Here is a 9,968-nt window from a genome sequence, read left to right as displayed (position 1 = left end):
CACTGTGACGGAGTTTCATTGCCTGGGAGCGGGTCCCTGTGGGGAAGCTCCGCCCCCTGCGGTTCTCCCCAGAACCCGGGGTCTCTTGCAGGCTCTGCCTCGGGGCCCACCGACCTGAGCTGCTATCGGGTGGACAGCGAAAGTGTCTATGAGTGCTCCTGGCGGTACGAGGGTCCCACAGACGGCGTCAGCCACTTCCTGTGGTGCCGGTGAGGACTCCACCGAGGTCCCCAAACCCTGACCCCTGTTCAGCCCTTGCTCCCGTCATCGGTACTGCCCCGCCCCCACTCCTGCTCTCGGAAGGGAGATGCTGGGAGAACTTGGGGTCCCCCTAAGCCCCCAGTCCTAAGTCGATCCCTACATAGCCCCCGAGGTCCACTAGGACCCCAGACTCGGCGCCGACACGCTCCTCCCTGCAGCCGGCAGGAGGGGTGCTGCTGCTTCTTCCCCGCGGGCCGGGACACCAGGCTGCAGTTCTCGGACCAGGACGGGGTGCCTGTGCTGCGGAGCGTCACGCTCTGGGTGGAGTCTCGGGCGGGGAACCGGTCAGAGAAGTCGCCCAGCGTTTCCCTGACGCTCTCCACGTGGGGTCAGCATCTGCTCCCTTCCTGGACCCTCTCCAGCCTCACAAGCCCCCGGCCTCCAAGCCTAGACCTGGAGGGGGATCCCAGGGTCCCAGGATAGATCGAGCCAGCGGTGACATCCAACTCTGGAGTGTGGTGACAGGGCTGCCTTCATGGCGCCCTATCTAAAAATCCCCTCTTGCTGGGCACTTAGGTTGCTTCTCGCTGCCCCTGTCTCCAAAGGGCACCTGGGGTCGGGTGCCCAGGGGACGCAGCCTGTGGGGCCCACGGAGGAGGGGGCGTGGGCCACCCTGGTTCTCACGGGGACCCAGCTGATGACCCGGGTCGGGCCAGCCACGGGCAGAGGAGGGACCATCGAGTCACACACGTGGGGCCATCTCCTGCCAACCGCCACCTCTGCTTCCAGTCCGATACCACCCTCCCCCGGGCGACATCAGGGTGTCCAGCGCGTCCGGGCAGCCGCGGTGGGAGTGGGCGACCAGGCAGGAGAAGGCCGAGGCCCAGCAGGACAGGGCGGAGGTGCAGCTCCGGCACCGGACACCCAGCGGCTCGTGGAAATGGGTGAGTTTCCTCCACGGGTCAAGAGTGGACCTGGCCTCTCTGGGGACCCTCCAGTTCCCATGGGTCTCACCGTCTCCACAGCCGCGCCCCGCCCTGGCCTCCACCCTGCCCAGGTCAGCCCCCAAGGTCTTTCCGACACTCCCCATGCGGGCTGCCACCTCCGTGGCTCACACGCCCGCCATGGCTCCCTATTACCCTCAGGAGTGCCGCCCGCTCTCCACGCCCCCCTCTGGCCAGGCTCGGGGTTCCTCAGGCCCAGGATCCGCGCTCCCCCCTGCCCTTCCCGGGCCTTCTCTTGTCACCTGAGCCCAGGCACAGCCAACAGCTTTCTGCTGTCAGGCCCCTGAGCCTCCGGCCAGGCAGGGCTCCATGGCCCCCCGGGTTCAATCCCTGGGACCCCCCTCAATTTCTTTTTAAATAGCTAAAGTTGTCAGCACCGAAGTGTAAAAAGACCGTGTCACATGGCCTCTCTCTAGGGCGACTGTGGACCCCAGGAGGCCTCGGGCCCAGGTGAGAATGAGCAAAGGCAGCCGCGGCCAGGAGGCGTTAACTGAGCACCTACTGTGGCCTCGCCTTCTGCAAAGGCCTGGGTTGGGTTTTGTGCGTCGCCCTTAACTTGACGTTGGATTATTTCCATTTTGCAAGTGAAAAAACAAAGCGAGGATTGGGATGGGGGGGCGCTGAGGAGCCCTTGGCCAAGGTCCCATCCCCGGGAGAGGGGGGGCAGCTCCCACCTGGGGCAGGGGCTAGTGGACACACCCAGGAACCCAAGGGGACAGGGTCTGGCTCGCTCCTGCTGGGCCCAGAGTCCAGTGCCCGGCTGTGTACACAGCTGGAGCTCCTAAGTGCGCGACGAGAGCTGAGCGACTAGTGCCAAGCCCTGGGCGATCCCGTGGGACTGACGTCTGGCCTGTGTGGCGCCCCTCCCCCAGAGTCCTGCCTGTGTCCCCTGGGGACGGACGGAGCCCGGGAATGCCAGTTTCGGCGGCGGCGGCGGTTGGCATCGGGTGCCCCGGGAGGTCCCTGGAGTAGCTGGGGCAGCTCTGTGTGTGTCCCCCCTGGTGAGAACGCCCCGGGCCACGGTGTAGGGGCCTTAGAAACGAGGCAGCAGGGCCAGGGCGGTCGCACGCCTGTGATCCCAGAGGCTTGGGAGGCTGAGGCAGGAGGATTGTGAGTTTGAGGCCAGCCTCAGCCGCTTGGTGAGATCCTGCGTGAAATACAATACAGAGCGGGGCGGCTGGGCGACAGAGCCCGTGCTCAGCACTACATGGCCCCATGCCCACCTCTACCCTAAAAGACAAGAGAAGAAGAAACCAGGCGGCGGGTATTAGACAGGAGACAGTGGGAGTTAGACATTAGGCAATGTGTATTAGAAATCAGGCAGTGAGGGCGTATGCTCAGCATGTGCTCCCCCCTCCGCAGCCACCCTCCCGCGGCCTGAGCTGAGGCTCTCCATGGGACCCTGGGCCCCGACGGGAGGAGGCTGCTCACGGTGCTCGGGCAGGTAATGGGGCCTCTGAGGGGCTGCAGGTGGCCTGGGCAGGGACGGGGACAGGAGGCTGGGGGTGGGGTGGGCAGGGAGCCTGGGGTTCCCGTGGGAGCCACTGAGCACTGTGGGCCTGGAGGGCGGTGGGCCCGGATCTCCACTCTCCACGGCCGGCCGCTCTGGTCCGCGCAGAGCAGACAGCAACCAGAAGGCGGGAGGAGGGGACAGACTTCAGCAGGTCTCTCACGGGCTCAGTTTCTTCCAATTCAAATTCCTTTTCTTTGGAGCAATCTCCGGGCCTGAGCTACTGACTCCAAAGATTTGACTCTTTTTTTCTGAAATCGCAGTGGGTTTTGCCAATCCCCCCCTCCCCAGACCAGCATGCCCGGCTCTGACTGCCCGTTTCCCAACAGCTCTGCCAGCATTGTGTTTGACTATTTTTTTTTTTTTAAGAAATTTCGGTGCATGTGATTGGCTGCGGTCCTGTCCTCCTGGGCTGTCGTGCTGCCTGCCCAGAGGACAGTGTTCAGGTCCCCACAAGCCATCTCTCGTCCCCATGACAGCTACCCCAGGTCAAGCTTCCGGAAGGCTGCCTCGAAGCCCCTACAGCCAGGGTGAACCTCTCTGTCCAGCTGCACATGCTGTCCTGCTCCTGCAAGGCCAAGGCCGAGAGGACCCGGCCCCTGCGGAGGAAGCTCAGCCTCTCGGGGGCTGCCTACGATGTGGCTGTCTTCTCCCAGAGCCACTTTGGCCGGAGCTCCAACAGGACCTGGCACATTCCCGCCAACACCAGCACAGGTGCCTCTCGGTGGGGCGGCCGCCAGAGGGACCTGGAGCTGCGCAGCTCTTCTGAGCCTCACTCCACCAGCGAGAGGCCAGGGAGGCCAGGGAGGCCAGGGAGGCCAGGGAGCGTAAGGGGTGCCAAAACCCATGATCCAGCTGGGCCTGGCTGTGCTGCCTGTCATCCCAGTGTCTTGGGAGGCTGAGGCAGGAGGATCACAAGTTCGAGGCCAGCCTCAGCAACTTAGTGAGACCCTGTTTCAAAACACAAAAGGACCGTAGGTCAGTGGTGGGGTGCTCGCCCAGTGCGTGCAAGGCCCTGGGTTCGATCCCCAGCTCTGAAAAAAAAAATGTCATCCCAACATCCTTAATCCGGGTGGCTCCTTAAATTCCGCGCCCGAGCGCCACGCCACCCTGGGAAGGTGCAGGTGAGGCCACGAGGCTCATTTTACAGATACGACAACCACCCGAGGCTCAGAGATGTCCTGTCACTCCCGAGGGCGGCACAGCAGCCTGTGGTCAGCTCTGACCCGATGTGGGTGGCCGCCCTGCTGGGTGGACTTGGGCAGACCGCACACGGCGTCTGGGCCTCAGTTTTGGCATCCGTCAAATGGGGCCATCCCCGTCCCATCTCCCAGGGAGCCGGCGCACCCAGCTGGTGTTCAATAAATGCTACTTGTCTTCCGCCAAACGAGAAGCAGAGGCCCTGGTTTCAGGAAGTGGGAGAATGGAGCCGGGGGTCGGGGTGCGTCCTGCTGCCTCTGAATTTGGCCTCTGTCCCCAGCGGGTCCAGCTGGCGTCTGCTGCAGGGAGGGAGACAGGGGGCCCCGTCCGGGAGAGGGAAGCCCTTCAGACGCTCCCCGCCGCCCGCGTCCAGCCCCCAGCTGCCCCCCGAGGGGACAGAGCTGGGCGCAGATGTCCCCGGGCAGGAAGGTGGTCCGGGGGCCGCACAGGCCGGGCAAAGGCGGCTGCGCTGGGTGACCCGCCATCCCCTTCCAGACCCAGGGCTCCTGAACATCAGCGTCGACGCCGAGGGGACCACCCTGAGCTGGCCCGCGGGGGACCCGGGCACCACCTACTGCATCGAGTGGCGGCGGCTGGACGGAGGGGGCGGCCCTGCCCTCTGCAGCCTGCTCACCCCCCGCCACGTGGCCCCCGATGGACGAGGTACGTGAGTGGCCGTGTCCCTGCCAGGCCTCCGGGACGCCTCCCGAGACTGGACACAGGGGCGTCCAGGGCCCAGAGAGGCACCGCTGTGGACTCAGGTCCCACAGCTTGGGCGGGAACGGGGCCTCGGCCCTCCTCCTCTGCTGGCCCCGCGCCCGGGCAGGCTGCACCCCGCAGGGAGGCTCTCACGTCCCAGGTGCTTGTTCAATATTTGCTGTCACCAGGGAAGGTGGCATTTAGCAGGTGCTGGTGACAGGCTAATGAGGCCTCGGGAGGGGACGGCGCTCTGTGGCCGGGCGCCTCCCCCGCTTCCTGCCTGGGTCTGGCTGGAGCCAGAGGAAGCCGCAGCCTCCACCTGGCCTTCTTTTTGAGATCCTGGGGAGGAACCCAGGGTCTTGAGTCCGCCAGGCACTCGCCCACCATGACCCACACCCCCCGCTCCCCCTTTATGGGTGCCAGGGATTGATCCCAGGGGCGCTTAACCCCTGCACCCCAGCCCCGGCCCTTTCTAGTTTTAATCTTGAGCAGCGTCTCACTGAGTTGCTTAGAGCCTCGCTAAGTTGCTGAGGCTGGCCTCCAACGTGCGATCCTCCTGCCTCAGCCTCCCGGTAGCTGGGATGCCAGGCGTGCAGCCGCCTGGTTGTGGAGGTGTCCCCGGCCTGACAGTGGGACAAAACCACCCCACCGTGCGGGAGGGGCCAGGTGGGAGTGGACGGGGCAAGTTGGGGAAGGGATCTGGGAGGAGGGGACGTTGGCGCAGGGGGCTCTGAAGCACGAGTGGGCAGAGGTGGTGACGCGGTGGCCCCGGGGCCCTCCCTCCTTCCAGTGGCTCACAGCTGGGGCCGGGGATCCGGGGCGCTGCTGCCGGAGGGTTGCTACCACCTGGCCATCTTCGCCTCTGCGCACCCGAGGAACCCCGCGTCCTGGTCCACGGTCCTGTCCACCCACTACTTCGGGGGCAGCGGTGAGTGCCCCGCCTGCAGGCCCAGCTCCCGGGGCCTCTGCAGCGGCTTCGGGCTTCAGGGGGCACGTCGGGTGCCAGCCGCTCACAGGTGACCAAGGCCAGGCACAGCGAGGGCCGAGGTGCGGGAGCCTCAGCGGCCAGTGTCCCCCATGTGCCAGGCTGGGCTTCGGGTGCCCGGCCCCCGCACTGACGGTGGCGCTGCTGCTGGTTGCAGCCCCGGTGGCCGGGATCCCGCAGCGCGTGTCGGTGAGGAACCGCAGCAGGGACTCCGTGTCCGTAGACTGGTGGCCCTCGCTGCTGAGCACCTGCCCCGGCGTCCTGGAGGGGTACGTCGTGCGCTGCCAAGAGGAGGGCAGCCAGGGCTCAGGTACGCGGGCCCACAGCTCTGGCGCGAGCTCCTTCTTGCTGCGTGACCCTGGGAACAATGCTGCCCCTCTCTGGGTCTTGATTTCCAACGAGAGAATTGAGCCGGATGCGGTGGAGCAGGCCTCTAATCCCTGGGGCTCAGGAGGCTGAGGCAGGAGGATCCAGAGTTCAGAGCCAGCCTCAGCAAAAAGCCAGGCACTAAGCAACTCGGTGAGGCCCTGTCCCTAAATAGAGTACAAAATAGGGCTGGGGGTGTGGCTCAGTGGTCAAGCACTCCTGCGCTCAATCCCTGGCAGAGAGAGAGAGAGAGAGAGAGACAGAGAGAGAGAGAGAGGGAGGGGGGGCGGGGAATTGTAATCTATGGATTTTTGTTTAGTTTGCTTGGTTTTGGTCTTTTGCTCTCCTGGGGATTAGCTGGGGGTGCTCTACCGCTGAGCTATGCCCCCAGCCTTTTTATTTTATTTATGAGACTAAAGTCTTCCTAAATTACTGAGGCTGGCCTCAAACTTGCCATCCTCCTGTCTCAGCCTCCTGCGTGGTTAGGAGGACAGGTGTGCGCCACCGCTCCTGACTTTGGTTTCCTTCTTAGTGACATCCAGGGACTATATTCTCATTTAAAATTTTATTCAGTGTTTTATTTGATTCATTCAATTCCACAAACATTTATGGATTGTGCTGGAGATGCTGGGGAGGCTGGGGGGCGGGCAAAGCAGACAGAGCTAACCCTCACCCTCACCCTCACCCTAGAGACAGGAAGGAGACGGGGAGGAGCCCTGTGGGTATCTGGGGAACAGGGTCAGTCAGACCACATGGGAACAAGCAGTGCAAAGGCCCTGAGGTTGAGGGGCCTGGCCTCTTGGGGAGCAGAGAGACCAAGGGAAGGGGCAGGAGAGAAGGCGGGAATTTGACGGGGAGGACATGGCTTGCTCTGCGTTTGATGGGGAATGTCCCTGCAAGTCCTCGCGAGATGCACAGGGGGCGAGTGAGGGCGCCAACTCAGCGCATGGCCAGGAGCCCCTTCCTCAAAAGCCCGACCAGGGCTCAGTCCCCATCCGGGTGTCCCGGCAGCCTGAGCCTGGCCTCCGGGGAGCAGGGGGTTCCGGGACCCATGGCTGCCTCCCCCCCCTGCAGAGAGGCTCCTGAAGACCACGCAGACCCAGGTCACCCTCGGGGGTCTGCGCACGGGCAGGGCCTACACGGTGCAGGTGCGGGCGGACACGGTGTGGCTGCGGGGCGCCTGGAGCCAGCCGCAGAGCTTCAGCCTCGGTGAGCAGCCGCCTGCCCAGAGCCAGCCAGGCCCGCAGCCTCCCCAGCCCGGCCCACCGCGGGCACCTGCCGCCACCGAACTCCTACTCACCCCTCAGAGCCCGGCCCCAAAGCTCCCTGCTCCAGGAAGCCTTCCCACACGGGCCAGCCTCCCTCTGTCCTGGGCTGGCACCTGGGTTTGGGGTTTCAGTGCCGTGCACTTATTTTGTGCCAGGTGTTTATTCCTACTTCTGGGCAGGTGGGGTACGGGTCCCTCGTGTCACCTTAGGGAAACTGTAACCTGTACGGGGCTGGCGGCCGGGGAGGGGGGCGGCAGGTGGATGGAGGGTCTCCCCCTCCCTCCTCCCTCCCCAACCCGAGCTCTCCCACCCCCAGAAGCCCAGGTTTCCAACCTGCCCATCCCCTTCCTGTCTCTGGGGAGCTTCGTGAGCGTCCTCCTCCTGGGTGTCCTTGGGTACCTCGGCCTCAACAGGTAAGTCGCGTCTTCTCCCCGGGGTGACCTGTAAGAGTCACAGCAGTAACTATAGCCTCCCAACTGGAGGAGCGGAGGCACGGTACCCACTTTACAGACGAGGAAACTGAGGTCCAGAGAGCCAGGGGTTGGCCCAGCAGGGGGCAGAGGTGGGATTGAACCTGAATCTACAGGACCCCCCCATCCCCCCCTCACACCTTTCATAACCTCATGTTGGTGAAAAAAATGAGCCAAATATGACCGAATTTGACTTAAGGGCCGCCCGGTACCTGTGTCCACCCCTGCCCACACCCTGCGTCAGCACCGCTGTGGAGTTCCCCAGCAGCCAAGGGAAGCAGGTAAATGTTCAATGTTTCAAATTCCAGCTCCAGGCCATGGTCACACACTCTGCGCAGAGCTCCGCTGAGCAATGGCCCCCATGTATTGGCTCATTGATTCCTCCCCAGCCTGTTGAGATAGATCTCCAAACCCCCTGCCCCAAACCCTCTTCATCTACATAAGGGCGAGTAACAATGCAGAGAGATCATTTCCTGGCAGAGAAACAGAACTGATGGGGGGGCATGCCAAGATGGTGGGCTTCAGACACAGCTGGATCCAGGGCTCTGGGGTCTCTCTCTCTCTCTATGTGGCCATGGTCCCTGTGGGCTCCTCTCGTAGGCAGCCTCAGTCTTCCCCAGGGGAGAAGAGGCCCTGTTGTGCCCTTTAACTGCAGCCAAAGTCTCAGGGTCATCACCGATTGGTCCAGCTTAGGTCACGTGCTTACCGCTCGGCCTATGGCTGGAACCAGGGGGCTAGGATGCTATGATTGGCTGAGCCAGGGTCACATGCTCCTTGCTAGACCAGGGCGGGGCCACCTGCCAGAGAGGAGGAGGGAGGCTTTTCCCAGAAAGACGTGGGGGTGCGGGAGCCGGGCCAGCAGGGCCGCCCGCCAGGGCAGGGGCGCCCTTAAATGGGTCTCAGGGTTTTAAAGAATTTGCCCCCAGGGCTGGGCCCCGCCCATGGGGGGGTGGGAATGGCCCCGCCCAGCGCCTTGGCCCCGCCCTCCTTTCTAGCTGTGGCAATGGCCCATCCTGGGGGACTTCCCTGAAGAGGTGTCCCCTCAAGAGACCCTGGTGGTGGAGGTGTCCTGGAACAAAGGCGAGGGGACTGAGCCTCTGGAGGCGAAGACGGAGCTGCTGAGGGGTGTCCCAGAGCCAGGCCTGGACACAGAGCTGTCCCCGGAGGACAAGGGACAGGTGCAAGGACACCACCAGGAAGCCAAGGTCCTAGGGCCCGGCAAGCGGGACTGTCCAGACAGCAGCCCTGCCCAGGCGTCTAGACTCCCCTTGCTCCTGGAGGACCTGAGGCAGGGGCCCCCCAAGTTGGACGACCCTTGGTGGACGTGGAAACGCGAGGAAGAAATGGGAACATGCACCTCGTCTTCCAGAGAGGGAGACTGACCTGGCCGTCACCGAGGCCGCCATCCAGGGCTTACAGCATAACCAGCCTGTCCCTTCCAGACGCCGGGAAGAGCCCCTGAATTCCCACAGCTGGCCCTCGAGATACCATGCCCATGTCAGGGGTGTGACCACTGAGGCCCAGAGTGGGTGAGTGCCTTGCCTGAGGCCACACAGCATGGGCCAGGACTCAAACTCAGGCCTCTGTGACCGGGAAACTGCTCCCCATCACCCCGCCTCCGGGGCCCTGCCCTCCTCTCTAACCTCCGGCCACACCTGTTGCCACACATCCTGTGACGGGAACCCTGGATGCCACCAGGAAACGACCTGCTGCGCCCAGCCAGGCCTGACAGCCACGGGCCAGGGACAGGCCTGCCCTTGGCCGCTCTGCTGTGGGGAGGCCGGCGAGGGCTGCTGGGGGGGTCCCAGAAGGTCCTCTTCCCAGGGCACCGGTTGGGGACGGGCGGGACTGTCCACGGATCCCAAGAAGGGACCCGGGGGCTGCTCAGCGCTGGGGAAGCCGGGTCCCCTCCCGGCCTCGTCCTCTCTGTCACACGGGGTAGCCCGAGGCCGACCTCGCGGGGCTTTGGGAGGGGCGCAGCCTTCATAAATGAGCCTCCTCTGTCCCCGACCTGTCCCCGGGGCAGTGTCAATGTCCGGCTCCAAATCTCCAAATGGAAGCTGAGATTCCTTCTCCTCCCTCGTGGACGCCCCTCTCCCTCTGGGGGCCCCGGGATCACCTATTTGGGGGAGGCCCAGCCGGACGTGCATGGGGACTGGGCGGGGGAGGGACGGTGGGAGGGAGTTGGCGGGTCCCCGTGAGTGGCCTTGGTGGCCCCCAGGGGCCATCGTCCTCCCTCCTCACGCCCAGCGCCCGAGCAAACCC

General features: G+C 64.3%; 1 protein-coding gene across 1 annotated transcript; it reads left to right on the top strand.

Moving 5' to 3' along the window:
- Il12rb1 (interleukin 12 receptor subunit beta 1) lies at nucleotides 1–9,735 on the top strand (the record flags this gene model as incomplete). Its single annotated transcript, XM_078026372.1, has 15 exons — nucleotides 1–209; nucleotides 420–589; nucleotides 991–1,145; nucleotides 1,622–1,655; nucleotides 2,078–2,206; nucleotides 2,568–2,649; nucleotides 2,824–2,842; nucleotides 3,195–3,429; nucleotides 4,411–4,578; nucleotides 5,405–5,542; nucleotides 5,757–5,909; nucleotides 7,040–7,174; nucleotides 7,550–7,646; nucleotides 7,903–7,984; nucleotides 8,699–9,735. Coding segments are annotated over 15 exons (2,193 nt in total), but the record flags the coding sequence as incomplete, so codon positions are not given.
- Between the last annotated feature and the right edge of the window lie 233 nt (nucleotides 9,736–9,968).

Source organism: Ictidomys tridecemlineatus, chromosome 2, assembly GCF_052094955.1.
Source record: "Ictidomys tridecemlineatus isolate mIctTri1 chromosome 2, mIctTri1.hap1, whole genome shotgun sequence".
NCBI classification, from domain to species: Eukaryota; Metazoa; Chordata; class Mammalia; order Rodentia; family Sciuridae; genus Ictidomys; species Ictidomys tridecemlineatus.
Note: the sequence above shows the minus strand (reverse complement) of the source record. Positions and strands in the feature narration are given on the sequence as shown.